At 35.9% G+C, this 20,665-nt stretch overlaps 1 protein-coding gene across 2 annotated transcripts in view; it reads right to left on the bottom strand.

Annotated features, from left to right (window-relative positions):
* Positions 1 to 406: 406 nt before the first annotated feature.
* LOC149776246 (protein mono-ADP-ribosyltransferase PARP15-like) overlaps positions 407 to 20,665 on the bottom strand; it is a 46,433-nt gene continuing 26,174 nt past the window's right edge. The window contains exons 4-7 of one of the 2 annotated variants that reach the window (XM_089942285.1): positions 20,299 to 20,391; positions 7,436 to 7,607; positions 1,576 to 1,715; positions 408 to 1,106 (exon numbers count right to left, since the gene is read on the bottom strand). In XM_089942285.1, the coding sequence (XP_089798411.1) occupies positions 930 to 1,106; positions 1,576 to 1,715; positions 7,436 to 7,607; positions 20,299 to 20,391 (582 nt within the window). In that variant the 3' untranslated portion in view covers positions 408 to 929. Of the gene's footprint in view, positions 1,107 to 1,575; positions 1,716 to 7,435; positions 7,608 to 20,298; positions 20,392 to 20,665 lie in introns of both variants that reach the window. The other variant, XM_089942288.1, reaches the window with a different exon arrangement.

The raw sequence follows: 20,665 nt of genomic DNA, 5'->3' as shown, positions 1-20,665 counted from the left end.
TCCCTAGAATGGATATTTTTTTTTCCCATGTTAAATTCCCCTTGTCCCTAGAATGGATATTTTTTTCTCCCATGTTAAATTACATAGTCCCTAGAGTGGATACGTTTTTTCTCCCATGTTAAATTTACATAGTCCCTAGAGTGGATATTGCTTCCTATGTTAAATTTACATAGTCCCAAGAGTGGATATACCCTTTCTAACATGGAAGTCCCTAGTCCCTAGACCGTCCCTATTCACTACTCACAATGTTTTATTCGTCAAATCGTAATGTCTATTCTACATAAGGACGATTTGCATCAGTCAATATTTGTTGTTATCGGAAAAGAAATGTCAGAATTTGGCATTAGTTTCAATGACAAAATGTAACAGTTAATTTGAACTTAAGTTTATATTCAAGCGATTATTTATGAAAAACATAAACTTGATCAATCGTATTTCCTAACTCTAGTCACAACTTTAAGACTTGTATTATAGAAATCGGAGCAGGTCATCTGAAATTCACATTTCAAATAATCAGTAGTTTGCGCAATTAAACAACATACAGTGATTTAATTTGCCATCACTTAATGCAGTTCACAACAGGCATGCTTCTGTGCACTTACATTGTTTCTTGTGTATGTGAATTAACATTTGTCTGTATATGACTCACTATTGGCAAATGACTGAACAATTCATTATTTCAATATAACCGTCAAATGATTTGAAAATGCGGAACAACAGAGTAAATAACCAACGGTTTAACAACGTGCCAAATATTTCATCCTAATGCACAGCTACTTGCTACTGTATCTCCGAAAATTATTTCAAAGAGCTTTAAAAGTTAGTAAATTTTATGTCATTTCACATCACATCTGCTACATGTTAAATAAATTACAGAAAACCCTAAAGCATGTCCAGCAGTAGCTATCATGGGGAAGCAAATCATTTTTCTAGTGAAACTTCTGTTTTGTGAGTCTTTTTCTCTTCAACAGCCTCATCAAAGCTGCACTCGCTGCTCCGAATATCGTTCCGCCCGCTAACTGAGTCCCAACACTCACTACGCCAGTCGCCGCAGCCGATTGGGCCATTGCAAATGCTGATCCGGCTGCAACATTACCGATAGTGGCCTGCAAGATATAACTAATTTTGATAATACAATTCATCGTTGTCCTACCATCTACATGCAACGTTTATTTGTTCCAAATTTAAATTAAAATCGAAGACTATACTCATTTCCTGAAATAAGTTTTGGAGCGCATTGTACCAAATGTTCAACATAGATTATTCTGCATTTTAAAATATAATTGTTGTCAATGACATATGTGACATTCTGAATGTTAAAGACTTCCCATAATGGTCCAAGTGAGATCTGTCAGCCATTGTCATCCTACTAAAATGCTCCACAGTCGAACTAAAATAAAATGTACTCCGAATTCTGCTTAGGTACTGAGTGTACTAGATCCTGAATACCAGTTACATTGTACTTTTCTCAGCAGGTCTCACACGAGAAAACAAGAGAAATAAATATTAATGACTTTTCTGTGGAATTTAATTCGATGCAAGAGAAGCGGATGGATTTAAATAGTGCATTGATACCTGTACAGCAGCGGCAATGCTACCTGCCGCCACTCCCCCCGCTGTAAAACCAACAGCTCCAAGAGCAGCGACGGCAATAAGTGGGGTCGCTACAAATCCAACAGTACCAACACCAAGGCCTACTGCAGCGTATTTCCATGCTGAAAGTATACGGTATGAAGTTAAAGTACTATGCTAAAGATTTGAACCTGTTAAAGAGTTGAACCATTAGTCATATATATACCAATGGTTGCTAGCAGTAGCATCGGGCAAACTTACTGGCGCAATCTTCATTGATTTTAAAAAAGCATTCGATTTTGGTTTTAGATTTGGTGCTCATTTAAAAAAAAAAACATTCAGCCACAAGTTTTCTCCAAACTCAGTTGCCTGGTTCACGTCGTATCTCAATAACAGACACCAGTTTGTTTGCAAGGGCAAATATATATATCCGAACCATGTCATATCTTAAGTGGAGCTCCTCAAGGATCTTTATTAGGGCCTCTTCTTTCTCTACTATTTATCAATAACATAGCCTTGTATCCAGCGCACTCTAACACAAATCTTTTTGTTGTCAATTCGACATGGCATTTATCTAGTTAACCTCTCGACTACATTAAATATAAACTTCAAATCGACCTCAACAATAAATCAGTTTGGTGTCATCAAAACAAATTGAATATTAACACCTCTAAAACGAAATTCATGACAATCGGAACAAGGCAGCGTCTATCTACTAGCATAGATTTACTTCTAACTTCAAATGACTTAGACGTATCTACTGTCCAAAATCAAAAACGTTTTGGTATCTACATTGATCAACACCTCAGCTGGAATGCACATATCGATCACCTATGTGCAATGGTAGTCAAATGAATAACTGTTAAAATTGCTTTCAAAATTTCTACCTCTCCAATCACTTGAACTTTATTTTTCAGGTTATTTATTACCACTGATAGACTACGGCTGTACCATATGTGGAAACACATCAAATTATAATCTGTCCAGAATTGATAAACTCCAGAAAAGGGCAGCCCAAATAATACTGAAACTTCCTGTTATGTCTCCCTCTCATGTTTTGCTCTCACGTCTGCAGTGGCTACCTATACAAAAAAGTATTCTTTATTTTTAAGGCACCATGAAATACAAGTCTTTAAACGGTCTTTCTCCAAATTGTATCATTAGCATACTTGAACTAAGATCATCAAAGACTGGCGTAAACTCCGATCGACGACTAACAATGATCACCAGATTCCGTGGTCGAAAACCAGGCATTACAAAAGCTCATTTACTGTATCAGCACCTACTGTATTGAATTCCTTACCACTGAGGATATGTAATTCAAACTTCCTTGCTTCTTTTAAAATATCATTAAAGAAATTCTTTCTTGACCAGTTGGAATGACATATTAAAAGTTTTGAATAAAAAACTTCATCATCATATCTATAAATATATATAGTACGACTTATGCTGAAATGCATGTAACTGTGTATTGAATATTATTCATATATGTATGTTTCCCAGTCTAGTTACATATATTCATTCATTTTAAATATATATGAATGAGTGTGAAACGATACATGGTTATGTGCATGGTTTTGTATATGTATTTTGTGTATTTTTTGTCAAAAATTTTGACATAGCCGATTACAAAAATTGAGGACCACATGGGAGATGGGTCAGCCATGACCTTATATGTCATCCTCGTTAAAGATAGTTTATTATTATTATTGTTATTATTATTATTATTATTATTATTATTATTATTAATAGTAGTAGTAGTATTAGATAATTAAACTCGCCAAATTATTTCTAATTTTTGCGCGCTAATAAGACATTATGTTTAGAAAATTGTTCTAATATTGCGAGGAAAATGTCCAGATTGAAAGAAGAACAATTTTCAGCATTTCTTTTCATCCCTGCTCAGACGCTTCAAATTTAAATTCTTGAAAGTGATAAAATAATTTCTTGACGTGATTTGAAGCAATATTCGATAGCCAATGACATTTATAAATATATTCTTTTAACAGTCAATCATCTATAGAGCCATCCAATAATAAAATAATGCATAAGGATTTTATGGGTATTGATGGGTAACGATGGTGATATGCAAACGTGTTGACATAACAATAATACGAAGCAGCAAGCAGTGTATGTAAAGCCTACCAACTATATGTTAAATATATTCATGAATAAACTGCTGTCATCTAAACTGTGCAGCTGTTATTGAATGATGAACTCATCACATAAGGAAGGTAACATCAGAATAATCTAACACTTAATGCACACTTCAAGCGAAACTGCAAAGACCTTTTCTCGGTCACCATATACTAGCGTCTTTCTTGTGTTGCTGGCAGTTATACTAAATATCGAAAACAATTTAACGTTTGCAACTGAAACTGTAAAGAAAGGACAAGTGCTGAATTCTAACATCGAGCATCAGAGAAAGAGTTTTCAAAAACGAGTAAATTACCACTGAAAATTCGGCATCATGATCACTGCCTAATTTCAGAAGCCCTAAAGGAATTGGGAAGACATTAACTCAAAGAAACAACGTTCGTCTGTAACTGGACTGAAGGGCACACCCTTCAGTTAAATTTCGACGAAATTTTGTCAGCAAATTACAGTATTACTACTCTAGGTCTTAAAATATGTAACAGCCGGAAGTGAAACCAACAATTTAAGTAAATTCAACAAGTGATTTATTTCTCCACAAAATCGAACTAAAAATTCAAACGACATTTTCATTATTGTGAATTAAATTCCAAATATTCCTAAATGTCATATCACAAGTCCAAAATTATCGAATGTGCGGAATGAGTTCAAATAGTCTTGAATAGTTTGATGGAACACAAAGATGCAGTCCAGAAAATCATTAAATATGTTCACAGCAATCCCAAAGGAATAATATATATATATATATATATATATATATATATATATATATATATATATATATATATATATATATATATATATATATTAGTAATTCTATCGAAAATATTTAATAAATAATTTGTTTTGAATTATGTACGATTTCCACAATACAAATACAAACTCAGATCATGGGTTTCCACAGTCTAATATCGAATATTATTTGATTATTTGTTGATCAATCCATATTTACCGTATATCATATGCCGGCCAATAAGACAATAATTTCGACCAGAAAATCTTAGCTTCATCTTATACTCCAAATCTACTTATATATCGATTTTGCCATTTGAATAGCTTTATCGTATGTCACATTTTTTCGTATGGAACAAATTCTCAAAAAGTACGAAAAATAATGTGCAAAGTAATATTTTATTTCATTTTGAGGAAAAGATCGTTTATGAAAAAATATAGTAGAAGGATTTTAAACAATTACATGAGTGTCAGTATTAAAATGTAACGTACGATCTAAATGAGCTAAAGCAATATGCATTAGTAATAGATAATGCTGGTAATAAACGTTGTTTAAATTTGATATGTGTGCGTTAGACGTGACAAGTTAGAATATGAATAACCATCACAAAGACAGATATTCCAGCATAATTTTATTATTGCACATCATGATCAAATACAAATTATGCCCCATTATGAGAGAGAGAGAGAGAGAGAGAGAGAGAGAGAGAGAGAGAGAGAGATTGTATGATAATCTGTATTTTTCACTTCCTTGATGTCTGTTATTTTACTTCTGTACAAATGTGCAGTACCATATTCTATTATCAACTAATACCACTAAGTAAGCAATTCCTTTTAGTTTTAGTGATCACTTCTATTTTCCTACAATTACGTGGCGTTGTAATGGTATTTACACGTTAATTAAATATTCTACAGCCTTAGTCAGGTTTTCTTAAGCTAACACCTGTTTGAGGTCAAGATTCGGCAGACCAGATCAGATTAGTGAGGCTACCATTAGGGAAATGAGGCTAACCATAGGTATTATGAATGGTGGTTATTCGTGTAAATTACTCAACCAGTTATATCTTGCCGATAGGACTGACAGCACTTATAGTAACACAGAGCATGAGCAAAGATCAAAACAATTGCCGCCAAAGTAAAGGAAGAGTACATGTACTTTAAAAAAATTATTTGTCGGAAACGGAGAAGTTGTTCTGCTTGCAAAGACAATTAGAGCGTGCAAAATGGTCATTCTTGAGATTTAACCTAAACGGAGGTTTTAGAACAATCCAACAAGTGGATTTCGCTTATTCACTTAAAGACCCGCTAGATGATATATCTTTAAATAATTCTGCCGAAAGGCAGTCTGTATGTATCTGTCCCGTGTATCACTAGTCAGCAGTTAGGTCAAATTAACTTGGTGCTGCATACTTGTAACACATTTATGCAGATCAGTCCAAGATCTAGTCTTTTGGTGAATATCGGCTATTCGGAAGCCAAATTAACCGGTATGCTACATATTTATATACCTTGTTCGTCTATGTTTGTAATATTGATCCCTTTTATAGATTTCTCCTGTAATTAAATCATGTAATTATCTCGAGTTTTCATGTGGCTTTTCTGTTACGTGCATGCTGTGATTGCGTAAGCTGCTTTTCTCAGAACGAAGAAGTTGATTAACTCGAACAGTTGGGATACTCAGTTCAGGTACTAATATATGCACTATATAAATATATATATCGGTGGACAAGTGATCTATGGCGTTCTTTCGCCTTTACCTATCCCTACTATCCCGTACATGTAAACAAGCAGTTTAATCAATTACATAAACAACTGTGAGAATTCATTATATCAGAAATATACTCTGCTTTTAGAAATAAAACTTTCACCAAATTACAAAGAAAACACAAATAGGTTTAAATAAAATAACAGAACTATTACTGATAGAGATTTAGTTCATTATAGGATCGAGTGAACAATCGAAGTCAACGTCTAGTACGATTGCATAACCTGCTTGTCCCAGTCTGCTCTGCTTCCACTGTAGCTGTTCAGACCCTTGGATCTCAGGATGATACTTTCCACCATCCGTCTCATGATACTCTCAGAATACGTTTCAGAAATTAATACGTCACAGGATTACGTCCCGGGATTGTACGTCCCACTGCACTTCTCCCTATACTTCTGAGTATACTTCTCAGGATAACGTCACATTATGCGTGTCAGGATAAAGTCACAGTATACGTCTCAAGAGCTATTTTCTACCATTGCTTTCAACGTTCCTCCCTCTAATAGCCAAACTGGTTCGTCGGTTTCTTTCGACAACAGTCCCTTTTGGACAACAGTTCTTTTACGAGGAAATTTCTTGCAAATCCCCGGAGCCTACTCTTAAGTTTCCTCTTCCAGGAAAAGCTTAGACTGATTAAAATTTTCGATGTGGCGATATTAAAACCTAGGAAATTTAGTGCGGGAAACACGCCCCTTATTTAACGTAACCAACCAGAATCAAATATTTCTGTCGCCTTTTCAAGAGGCGCCAAAGTCGACGTCAGCTTTACTTGGTAGTTTGAGTAAAGAGTTTCTGCAATTTTCAATTGTGACAACTTTACCATGAAAATAAAGTTTACCTACCATGTCCCTAATAGTCCGTCTGGCTGCTGTATAAACAAATGCTTAATTAAGAATAAAATTCTCCCTCTAAAGAACATAGCCGAGCACGGTAGTATGGCGATTTGATACTCGCCTGTCCCCATAAATCTAATTAATGGTTCTCTGGTCTCAACTAATGTATTCTTCTTAGATCGCCAGAAATTTGCCCCTTCACACTAATTAACTAATAGCGTCAACATTTCGCATCCAGTTGTCATTACATATGCTTAGTTTATAAATAATTCATTGTTTGGCTGTGGAATCTATGCCCTAACACAGAATTGATTGTTATGCTGTTGAGGAGGAAAAGCTATATCTGTCGTGATAATTTATCAGTTGTAGTAAAGCAAACCTTTGCTATTGGATGCCTTTCTCTTCTCACCATCCTGACTGGGCATATTCGCCAATGGCATTGACTGTATTGACCTCTTCACCTCATCATCAACTGCAAATGTTATGATGTAATTCACCATCACCCGCCGGTTTCCATAAACAACATATTGATTGAAGTCGCTCGGAGAACCCTTAAAACCAGGACAAAAGGTATAATATAATTTTTGCAATATATTTTCATTTCTCTTACTTGAGTTATAGTTTTGCTGTTATACTTAACAAAAGAGTATTATTCGAAACTAAAATTTGTTCCCACAACAAAAGCCTCATGAATTCCTTTGGGCATTCTTTTTGTGATTAATTTGTGGTCTTAACAGTGGGATGTTTTAAATACAAACCAAGTTTTATAAATCTATCCTAAATAACAATATAAACGAGATAATCAAAGTGCATGGCAAATACTATATAAATTACAATTCCATCCCGAAATGTAAACCTAAACTCAAAGATCTCGAAGCACAATGTTGATTTGGCAATAATGACATATCGCACCAAACTACTGTCGGAACTATGCGTTTCCCACCATACTAAAAGCATTTTAACTAAAATACTTTTGTACAATATTTTCAAACAATTGTATCTTTCATCACGAATATCCCCCCCCCCCCCAAGAAAAAAATAGGAAAATATATTACATGTGGAATGGGATTCTGTTTTCAAAAAAGAAAGTTATTTTCCTAGCTTAATACCACTTAAGTACATTAATTTTGCTGACTGCCTCTTCTAATTTATACTAAACACAACAACACAAACTTGCACTTAAAGTAGCAGTCTACTACAATTATTTGCACCTAGATATCGTACATATTAAAGAAACATTAAAATTAATTCTTTGTAAATATGTCAAAATAAACAATATGGGTTCATCGAACTATTTTGCTTCAGTATCACCTACATTATCATACAACCTGGCTGTTGGGGTTTTATTTAATATCTAATGGGGCGTTTCCAAACATGAAACATACTGCGTTATCGTTATCTATGTTTTACATTCGAATTTTGAAAGACCTTTTGGATATATTTTGAATGATATCGGCTTTTTGAAAAACAGAAGAAAAGTCATAAATCGCGGTTCGATAAGGGCCACCCGAAAGGAAATGTGTCTTGCTGACCCTGAATAACAAAGCAGTATATATTAGGAAATACGTTTGTACGTCTGTACCATTCATAAAAAGCAAGCTAAGAACTCAAACGGATTTGACCGAGTCACGTCCGTTTCTGTGACAAATTTCATTTCATAAACTGGGATAACAATTTCGTACAAAAAGCATTGTACAACAAGTCTGCTCAGTCCTTATTATGACTCCTACCCACTCTTTCTGGATGCCTGAATGAGTCAGATCATGGAGTGGTAGCTTTGATTGTAGTGTTGGGTAGCCTTACTCTCATCGAAAAGCCACATAAACAAGTTTATCAAATTGTGGGACTAAAGCACTCAGAAACAAGGTCCACGCTGTTTCTGATGTTTGAGTATTTGACAAAACATTTGCCACTTCCTTAGTACATCATCACAATGTAGGTGCTTCTTTCTCGTGATATTGTTCTAGACAGAAGACTTTAAAAATTTTTTTCGCAAGACTCCCCTTGCAAGAACTAAGTATAAAGGAATAGCCTGTGTGGGTATAGATGAAAAACAGCAGCAGAGAGGGCGAACAGACGATAATTGACTCACCCTTGAATTGCAAAAATAAGCCTTCCTGAAAATCGAAAAATAAAATCGCAAATAAACGGGATCGCGGTGACTGGGTGCCGAGTATGAGACTTCGCCCTCTCTGCTGCTATTAAATAAAATTTTTATCAAGACCAATTCGATGTCGTGACCGTGGATCATACAAGTTTATTGTTATGACACCATGCGGGGTTGTCTGTGCGCTACTAAATAAATTTTTTAAACGATTATAATCCATATCTCCGATGCACCAAATCTGATAAATATTTCGCAACGTATGTGCATCAACACCATTAAAAAACAGCAAGAATATTACAGATATCCCTTATCACTTTAGGTATTTGTGTGTACCTTTGAATAACATAAATCACGTCTGTGTTTTTATGTCTTCCCCGCGAGAATATCCGAGCTGGATTTGACTGCTTATCCAGCATCACATCATCGTATGCAACTAAATTATTAATAAATCCTTCAATATCATTTACAGATGGTGCTTCACCATTTTCATCCAACAAATTTGCGTTTTCATTAAAGTCTTTAAGTACATCGTAGCATCGCTGGTCATCAACTGACGGAGCTATCAAATACAACTTATCCCATTTCATCCACTTCATTATCAAATTAAGCCGCAGTTACGTTCTACCAGACCCAGATGGACCTATTATTATCATTCTGACAGAATTTGGTAGAGCAGCATGATGTTTGACCGGCTCTTGCTTTCGTGTAAAAACGATTCATAAATTTGAATTTATAACGGACTTACATGCAAAATGTGTGCAATAATCTTTCTGGTGTTTATTGTTTCCACCAGTGGGATTGAGATATATCAAACTGGCCTTACAGTAACATTTTATAATTTGGATCCACGTTCAGACTTATCAATCACTCAATATACCATTGATCAAAACGGGGTAAAATTTCCTGTCGGAGATAAAATAATAGTTATCAGTTACAAAAACGATGAAGTTTTCTCAGTAGGATCAAATTACTCTGTATTTGTCGCTTCTCTTGGTAAAAGATTACTCTTGATCATGAAACCTGTATTTACTAATAGCATGATCGGTTACAGCAGCAATACCACACTAATCACATCGAATATCAAAATACGCGACAATGGAATACCTCCAGATATTTCTGTGACGTCTCACTGCGATGTTGTCGAGTTTTACTGCAAAAAAAAGTGTTCATGTGTAGCGCTAAGATGTTCAGCTCAAGAATGGAGAACAATTATCTGTGTTTCTCCGCGAGGAATTCAGTGAAACCTATCATGTTAATACACACAGAACAAACCCCGAACACTACAATAATTATTTTCTAGGTGTAAACTTTGACATATCATCGACAACGCTAAAATACAACAAGATACAATTTATGCGGTGTCATCAATCACATGTGTTTCTGAGTATCACCTCTAGACCAGTCTGAACATTACACCGCCGGGTAATTTCTCATGGATCGGAGAATTTTCCAGCACTTCGGTCATCGTTCCCAGCGTTGTTATCGTCACGGCTATGGTCATCTTCGCCGAGGTGATTAAAAAACAACGCCGAGATTTTGCCGGCGCATTTTTTTTTTTTTTTTTTTTTTTTTTTTTTGCGGTGTTTAACGATCACTGCATTATTCACATTTTACATCAAATTGAACTTAAATTCACATAATAATGAGAAATTACACTGATTATTTAAGATACGCCTGCAAAGATGATTATTTTTCAAAGAGATATTAAGAAAGGCTTTTATCGGGAAGATTGTTTAATAAAGGAGCAGGACCGATGTGTCATCATTTTGATGATAACACAATTTCAGTGGTATGTGTAAACTGAACAAGAAGACGCATCGTCGAATACAACTCAAAGATGTTAGCAGCTTGTATGATCGGTGCTAAGCTGTATCATTTTAATAAATCGTTGGTGGTAACGAATATATTCAAACACCTGGTGGTTCATCTTGGATTGCCTTCAAGAAAGGCGATGATCGATTAGCAGACTGGGTAACTGATCCCTTCACGGGGTTATTTGAAAACATAATAAACAGCCTTCCAAAAAAAAGCGAAAAACACTAACGCATGAATTACGCCACTAATCAACTGGATTCTGTGCGGGTCAAGTTTGTGAGTTTATCGAGTATTTTCACATAATTGTTTTTTTTTTTTCACTCGAGATATTATTCAACAGACGGAGGATTTTCTTTTTTTATCTCTAGAGTTGATCCGCGCTTGCTGTAGTATTTCATTAGTGTGCGATAATTTCTACCCGCCGCAATCTCCACAAATTGGATAAGGATCTTTAACGCCTTTTCCACAACCACGACATGGATTTGGTCCTGCGTTAGGATTTTTTGATAAAGCAGCATTGTGTTGGGCGCAGTGTTCGTTGTAACATTTCTTATTTCAGCGCTCCGTTGATCCTTAAAATAACCATGAACATCAATTCATGGTATATTAATATAATTATTTAGTGGCCGAATAGTCTAAAGCGCACTCCGTCACGGATCGCTGCCATCTCACCTCTGTCTGCGTGGGTTTGAGTCTCGGATTCAGCCAATGTGGGTATGTGAGAAAGCTTGCCAGTAGCTTCTCGTGGGTCGGTGGTTCTTTTCGGGGTTTTCCCGGGTTCTTCCTCCACCATTAATACTGGCGGCCATGTATAGCCTATCGTATGCTGAAAAATGGCGTTAAACTCTACAACAACAACAACAACAATATAATTATTTTGTTCAGTTATAATATCTCTTTAATTAATTGAACAATGATGTATAATATATAAATAAAATTATTCTAAATATCATACAAGATAATGTAGTGTCACAGTGCGGTGAATGAGTTATTGAAGCTCGCACGAGATACAAGGACACAATAGAATCGTTGTTTGATAATTCACCTGACGATAAATTACTTGATTTAGCTAAAACGGATTTGTCTTACTTGCAAGAATATTATTCCCGATATCTCAGTTCACTTTATAATGCTATTTATTTTGATTACCAACGAGATCCAATCGATATTTTCACAAGAAAATGCTACACCAGTGAAAAATACCTATTGCAGGGAATCATAGTACACCACACAGTAATTTTTATGTTTTTCCGTCCGATGATGATTTCAACTTAGTGTCCGGCGCGTTTATCGGTCGTTCCTTAGTAACCGAAATTATCCCCAAAGAACGAGAAAGATATTACGTATTTGACCTCGAAACAAAATACTTTTGTGAGGAAGTTCTAGTTTATCACAATGATTGTAAAATTATACCATCCGATAAGAAAATCGACACTAGTGAAATTATTGATTATATTTTGGTGTTATGTGATTGCCCAACCAAAAATGTATTTTTGTTCGAGACAAATCAGGGATATCATGTTCTGTGTAAATCAGCGCCGGTTAGTTTTGAAAAACAAAGAACTGCTAAATAAAGCCGCGAATGAGAAAAATCCAGGATGGCAGGTAGATAAACAAGCTGGACTTTACAGCATCAAACTTTAAGGTACAAATCACACAAGAGAGACAAGAACAGTCTGTGTAAAACACTTATTTCACACAAGAGCCACTTCCAGGCATCTGAATTACTTGTGTCCAACTTCGATTCAGCAAAGATACATCAAGATCAGCGAAGATGAGGAGAAACAAACGACAAGACAAGATGATATCTCCAGCGATGATAAGACCAGAATATCTCTCGCGTTGACAGGGGAACCTGATCAACTAACTAATATTATTAACAGCAGCGGTGGAATTAATACTGTGTCAAGAAAACCGGGCCATTTTTGTAATATATGTCAAAGGCGTCACGGATACAATAGTTTTCAAGATTATGTGGAGATCAAGTGTACTGATTGGTTTGTTGCGGTTTTTTCGGATTGGTACGCCATAGGCTGCTTCAGCGCACCAAGTGCAAGAATAACACTGCAGCGTCATAATATTGATGAAGTGATCGACAAATTCCTACGCGGAGAATCAAATAATACAGTAACAGTTCAAGTCGTTAATAGTTTACCAGAAACCCAGAGAGATCCTGAGTATGTGAAATATCTGATGAGCGTAAAATACCAACGACGAGATTATCCTGGACACTTTCCCACAACGACGGCGGATTAATACTATACCGCACCACCAGCTTATGAACATGGACCAGGATGTCGTGTTATCACTAACAATGACTACATCAATGGTTCCGCATGTGGTATGGGAAAATCCGAGGCAGCATGGAAGTCAATTCCAAAGAACAAATCCACTCTCTGGATCTCCTACAGAAAACCTTTCACAGAAAAAACGAAAGCCGACTATCACATAGTCTTATTTGTATATTACCGGCGACATAATCTTTAAACCTGATGAACGAAGAAAGATCATTGTTTAATGGGAATCATTACACAGAGTAAAAGCAATTCCTGATGTGTTTTTTGTCGATAAATGGCATGGAATCCTCAGACAACAGTTTTCGTCGGTAAAATTTAGTCACCCGCGATGGACAATTCGCGGTGCTAGTGACAACATGCAAGCGACTGATAGTTCTCGACGCCGATGGGAACAATGATGATCTTGTTGTGTTGTGTTGTTCCACAGGGGTCTGTTCTTGGACTTATTCTCTTCATTCTGTACATTCAGTTGCTCTCAAGTGTCAAAGATCATCATCCAGTATCTCACCAATTGTACGCTGATGACACCCAAATATACAAATCTAGCCACACAACTGAAGTTGATGCTACCATTCAAGGTGTAGAGAGGTGCATTTCTGATGTGAAATCATGGATGACATGTAACAAGCTGCAGATGAATGATGATAAAACTGAGGCCATTCTGATCACAACACAGACTTTTTCATTCACATCCTTTACCTCAAACAATAAATATCAGCAATACCAACATTAAATTTACACAATCAGTACGAAACCTAGGTGTTACTCTGGACAGTACTCTCACATTGCACCAACATGTCATGAACATATGCAAGGTTGCATATCTTGAGCTGAGACGCTTCAGCTCAATTCGCAAATATCTTTCAGTTGATGCCACTAAAACACTTGTGTGTTCATTAGTACTTTCAAGACTGGACTATTGTAACTCAATTCTGTCTGGTTCATCTCAATATCTGCTCCAGAAACTTCAAAAAGTTGAAAACACAGCTGCTCGGATCATACTTAGAGTACCACGATCAGAGCATACCTCCCCGCTGCTCTGTACCCTACACTGGCTATCATTCGATCCAGAATCAAACACAAAATTTGTTCTCTGTGCTACGTTTCACTGTCGGACTCTAGTCCAACATACCTATCCGACTTCACCTATGTGTACGCACCAGCAAGATGCTTACGCTCCTCTTCTGACAACCGTATACTCATTATTCACACTATGAAAACAAAGTCATATGGACAGCGTTCTTTTGCATACCAGGGTCCAGCAACGTGGAATGAATTGCCCACTGAACTTAGACACAAAGACACAGTAATCACATTCAAGAGGGCTCTCAAAACTCACTTATTTCGACTGCGAGAACAAACTTAAAGACCTAATAATGTTTCCTACCTGAAATATTCTCAGCATGTTTTTATTTTTTAATGTTTTTCTAATTTCATGGTGTTTGTTTTTGTAATAATATTATTATAAGCTTTTTATCTTATAGGTGTTGTCTAATGTTGTAAAGCGCTTAGAGCTTCTAAAGATTAGGCGCTATACAAAGTACTCATTATTATTATTATTATTATCATTATTATTATTATTATCTGAAATTGTTTTGTGATATGGGAAGCTCAACAATGAAATTTACCATCAACGATTATAAAGCGGATCATGGTAAAAGATTTATCGTAGGAAACTCATAAGGATAATCTAGTGCATCTGCTAAAAAATCAGGAAATCACGTAGCTGTGTTTACATGCAATACATCTCACGGGGATTATTCCGTAGAAGGTCTTGCAAAACAAATTCAGCACCGAGGTTGTCACTTACGGTATTATCACGCTGATACCGATCCAGCAAAGAAGAAGTCAGACTTCTCTGATATCAATAACGCGTATAAAAACACAGATGCAGTGATATTTAATCACACACTTGAAAAGTTGAGGGCAGTTAGTGCAGCCACAAAACCCATCTTAACTGACAGAGAGCATTTGTGGTCTAACTGGGTCTAGGACTGGTGATACGTTTGTGCACATTTTTTTATTCCATCTTGTCCCAATCAGAGCTATCAATAGTGACCACAAAGTGCAGAACTGCGCTGGCAGATTGTTGGGTGGATGGACCGCTCTGTGTAAAGACTTCGATCTTTTCTTAACAATGAATAGGTCAGGCTATTCAACCTACCCTGAATATATCTGATCTGGGCTGTTACAATCATAAGTGAACATCAGAAGAGTTAATTCCAAACCAGTACGCATAATCTATAGACTTGTTCCCCGGGTATGAAAATGCAGGCCACCACCAGAGACTTGTCAACCTTAATGAGGACTTCCTTTCCAAAGAATTGGTTCTTCCAGAAATAAAAAGCGTTTATTATGGCATTCACTTGGATAATGCTGATGTGAAGATGTTTATCTTCTGTCTTACATTTGCCACTGCCGTGAGCCATTCTTTGCTGTGTCATAGACGCAGGAATGACATACTACTTCGTTTAAGATCAGGTTTTGTTGACCTAACATGGTAAAAGGTGTACCTTTGGGCAAGCAGGCTTTGTTGTTGTTGAGTTTAATTATAGTGGCGTGCGCACAATTGTGCATGTGCCACTTTTTTCGGACTGCACCGCAGCCTGCTAGTTGTTTCTGGGGAAGGGGATGGTGCCACCTCCCCCAGGCTTTTATGGATTCAAGGAACCCTGATAGTTTGGCCTCAATCTGTGGGTCCATAAAGGTCCCTACAGTTGAATGGTTGGCTGTCATTAGTGGGAAGGAGAGCTCGGGGACGGTCCTGCTTGCTTTACATCGCTGGTTTCTTGTTGCATTTGCCTGGTGTTTTTTTGTTTTTTTCCTCGATTGTTTTTTTTCTTTTTTTTCTTCTTTAAAATGTTCTAAAAGGAGGGGGTATGTTCTATTCTGTTTATAGAGGTTCTTAGATAAGTATGAAGAGAGATTTTCAAGGTTATTATGGTATTACTAGTGGAGGTGTTTAGGGTGTATTTCCTACGTTATGTTATTTTATAAGTTTTTAGATATTACCTCTTTAAGTTATTTATTAATTGATGTTTTTAGAGATTGAATCTTATTTATACTTTATTTAGCAAGAGACCGGAGTCCTAGCCGATTACACGGTTCGTTAAGGACATCTAGAACCGGAATCCTAGCTGATTACTCGGTTCGTTAAGGACATCTAGGACATCCGATTTTGCGGTTTCCTTAGTTTTTTTTATAGGTGCTTCGTAAGTGAATTAATTATTAATACTTTTTTAACATTGAATGATATGTTATGGGTTTTTGTGTGGTGGCTTCTAAATTTATTTAGCTAGTTACTGGGTCTTTTGGTTTTGTGGGTATAGTAATTATATTTTGTTCCTAAGTCCTGCTGAGTCTATGAATTGATTTATATTTTTATATGCTGATTGTTTATTTTTATTAGAGTCCATAAGTAACTCTGGGTATGTGTGTGGTGATCCAATCTCTTTTTGGTTTTTGATAAATATTTTCCGAGCGGGTTGATATTTTGGGCATATATTGAATACGTAGTGTAGATCTTCGGTGGTGTGGCAGTTAAAGCAGTTAATGGTTGTTGGTTTGGGTCCTATAAACCTTCCAAAACTGCTTGCTAGTTTAGTTTTTCCAGTTATTATCCTGTTTATGGTTTTCTGTTCTAAATAGGTACCCTTAGGTAGCTGTATGTTCCTATCTACGTTTTTTTGGGTTTCATGGTGCTTTTTACCTTTCGTGGAGGAGTTCCAAAAACCTTGCCATGTTTGGTCTATATATGTTTGTGCGAAGCTTATTGCTTCTGTAGTTAAACTTGATAGGGTTTTGATCTCCTAGTTTGGTTTTTGCAACTTTGCTGTTTCGTTGCCAGAGATTCCAATGTGCGACGGTATCCACATGAGCTCGACTAATTGACGTGCTGTGGTGATATCGTCGATTAATTGGCATGCTCTGTCGAGGAATTGTTCCTTAGAGTGTGTATTGCGATTTTGGATCGATTTGATAACGCTTAGGGAATCGCTTATAATGACTGCTTTAGGTATTTGGTTGTCTTTGATCCATTGTAGTGATTCAAGTGTGGCCCAGAATTCAGTGGTGTAAATGGAGCAATAGTCAGGTAATCTGGATCCCGTTTGTATATTGAATTGATGGATGACTATTGCTGCTGCTGTTCTTGGTGGGTTGTTTGTTCTTGATCCATCAGTATATATTTTAACATAGTCCGGGTATTTTTGGTTGATTTCGTTTACCAGTACAGGTTTTAGTAACTTTTCTTGTCCTTTTTTATTGCCTAATTTGGCAGCTTCAATGTTAATCCTTGGTGGTTTTTGTAACCATGGTGATTTGTTCTGGTCTGTATTGTTTGTTACCTGTTTTTTTAGTAGAGGTATCTTTTCTCTTAGTTCAAAGATTACTTTGCCACTTGGTGTGATAGGTATGATTTTGGGTTTGAAGACAACTTTACACTAATTTATAGCTATTTTGGTGGGAAGAAGGCAATTTGTAAATAACGCATGTAAAGGCAGCTGAGGAAACTAACATCGGCCACCGCGTTGAGTAGACCCAGGAGTTGCAGATGCTTTCTTGCAAAGATACACACAATATCGGAAATCAACTATATGAATTTGTTAATTAGTGCCGGGCACAATTGCGTGACGAAATCAAGGTGGGAGTTTCGAAAACAGTTCCTGCTCAGGTGGACAAAAGATATGGATTGAGTTAGGTTTTACATGTCACGACTGATCAGAAAACCTAATTAACACAAACGAAATATTATATAGTTTCTGCCCTAGACAAAGGTAAACGTGCCACTCATATTGTTGGAGGATGTCGTTGAGATACATCGCCTTTGCTGCTGGTAAGATCGACTGGAAGAGATATACTGACGACTCAGTTGATGATGTTTCTGAAAAACCATTGTTAGATATTGAGGCCGAACGTGAAATCAGTAAATGATTCCTAGGAACATGAATCGAAGGAATGCAAGCGAGTATATGGGCATAGGTGTGAAATTATCTGTCGTTTAAGTCATCCATTTTAACCGAACATTTTACAGACCTTGCCGCCTCTATTTTGAACCTCAGTGCGTCTATGTATTTATGGAGCCTGCTGAAGTCTATGATTACTTTGATACTCCGACTGACCTTGTGTACTATAAACAGCCCGGAGTAAAACCAAGGAGAGTTTGAGTTACTAACTCCAAAGCCTACTTATCCAGTAGCGATTACATTTATTTTTGTAAACTTTCTGCCTTCTCCTGGTCAGATGGCATATCCGTTTTGAACGAGGAAGTCTAAAGGGGGAAAAGGTTGGATGAATTAAACCCAAGGACCGGATGAAACAACTTGGATCGCTGCATACTGACACTATTACCATTTCTAGATCAACCATGTATACTGACGCTCTTACGATTTATTAGAAAATAAACTTAATTTAAAGGAAAAGAACTCACATCCAAAGTGTTTGATACACACTGTTTCTGTAGGTGAGGAGCTTAGCTCAAGTTAGGCTATTGGCGATATACCAATATATGCATGATTTTGTTGTGAATAAAATGTTGAAATAACTATTATCTTGACCCAAAAATATTCTGAAATGTAATCTTTATAAGTTGCAATACATCTTGTGACCAGTAAGTTTGGACTGGAATTTATTTCATCAAATTATTGAATTCAAGTGATTCTTTTCTCTTGAAATACAAAAGTGCTCTAATAAAATTCTTGGATAAAGACGTTCACTGGAACTTATCATGATGTCAAACCTGAAATTATATTACTATGAGTCAACAAAAGACTGTTGGTACATCAACACTCAACGAGCTACCACAGACACAACATCACCTCCAGTTTTTGGATTAAATTTGGATTTCTACTGAATTCTATTTAGGATCATTTGGGATTTAATTCGTAATATCGTAAGTTCCGTTTCATTACAAGTTTGCTTTTTATTCTAGGGAAATAAAGTATTTGTTGAATTTTATAAAGATGGTTGATATTAACTCTTTTGTATACTTATTTTATGAGCATAGACGCGGAACTTTGTTTTCCATGCATTAAAGTATCTCTATATGTCATTCAAACATCGTACAATTAATGATCCTTAAAGAACACCGACCAACGACAGCAGTAACAATGGTGCTAAATTTTGCATAACCATGGTCGGATCGAAAAATTGAAGTAAAAATAGGTCTGACCATGAGATTTCAACACACTTAGACTGAGCCTTGTATCTAGTTTTTGCCTACAACAATCTAAAACGCTGTTTCAAGATTGAAATATTTTGTGATTGATTTAAACGTATGACAGGTTTTGATGTACAATTCATATAGATTGTGTAGGGTACTGTATTATTTCAACCACATGTGTCATTTTTGAGAATGTGAGTACACATTCGTGAATGGCAATTGTTTAGTGTACTTCCCTTGGAAGTTCATTATGTATGTATACGTACGTACATACATACATACGTATATATACATACATACATACATACATACATACATACATACATACATACATTCATACGGCGTCAGCTTTTATTAACCAACTACAGTGCCAGCCTGCCATTCCAAAAAGGAAAATAACGACCTTCAAACTTTACAACTGGATGTTTTATCATGATAACAAATGTGTAGATTAAACAACCAGAAATTAACACATGTTGACAAAAATACCTTAGTATTCAATATTAAAAAACAAAAATACTATTGTGTTAATGAACAAAAAGGCGTCTTCCTAAGTACTATGATATATACTTAACTCGGTCTCAAATGATTAAGATTTTCAAGCCTGGTATATATATATATATATATATATATATATATATATATATATATATATATATATATATATATATATATATATATACAAATTCATACTTGTAATAATTACTCAACATTTATTTTACCTTTTTTCACTTATGAATAATTGTCAACAAGAAATAACTGTACTCTTATCAGGGCTTATAATGTTAATAATTAGCCAAGGTATTCTTTGCTCTTACACTATTTCGATTCACGCGTGAATATCGGTTTTGGACTTTCCTTACCATTACAGAATCATAGTAGCGGTATCCACTTGAAAGAGTTTCTTTCTCTGGTGCCCTAGTTAGGTTTGGGTCAAAACATCCAGGCTCAAAACTCTGGTAATAAATAAGGTATTTGCTTCATAGCACAAACATGAGTTAAGACATAAAATGAGACTATTTTGAAGGACGCATCTATGTAATGGACATCTGGTTGTACCGATATCATTTTAAACCCTTTTCTTAACTTGGCATACATTTGTAGCTTTTATATAAATCCTAGGTATCCATTAACAGAACATTTTAGAATCATATAAGTTTCTCAAAAACAGATCAGATGGGTTGAATAATAATTAAATTAACATGCATGCTAACTATTCGTCTTGTGATA

The sequence above is a fragment of the Sinohyriopsis cumingii genome, chromosome 18 (assembly GCF_028554795.1).
Source record: "Sinohyriopsis cumingii isolate HCF-2022 chromosome 18, ASM2855479v2, whole genome shotgun sequence".
Classification (NCBI taxonomy): Eukaryota; Metazoa; Mollusca; class Bivalvia; order Unionida; family Unionidae; genus Sinohyriopsis; species Sinohyriopsis cumingii.
This window is presented reverse-complemented; position numbering and strand designations above follow the sequence as displayed.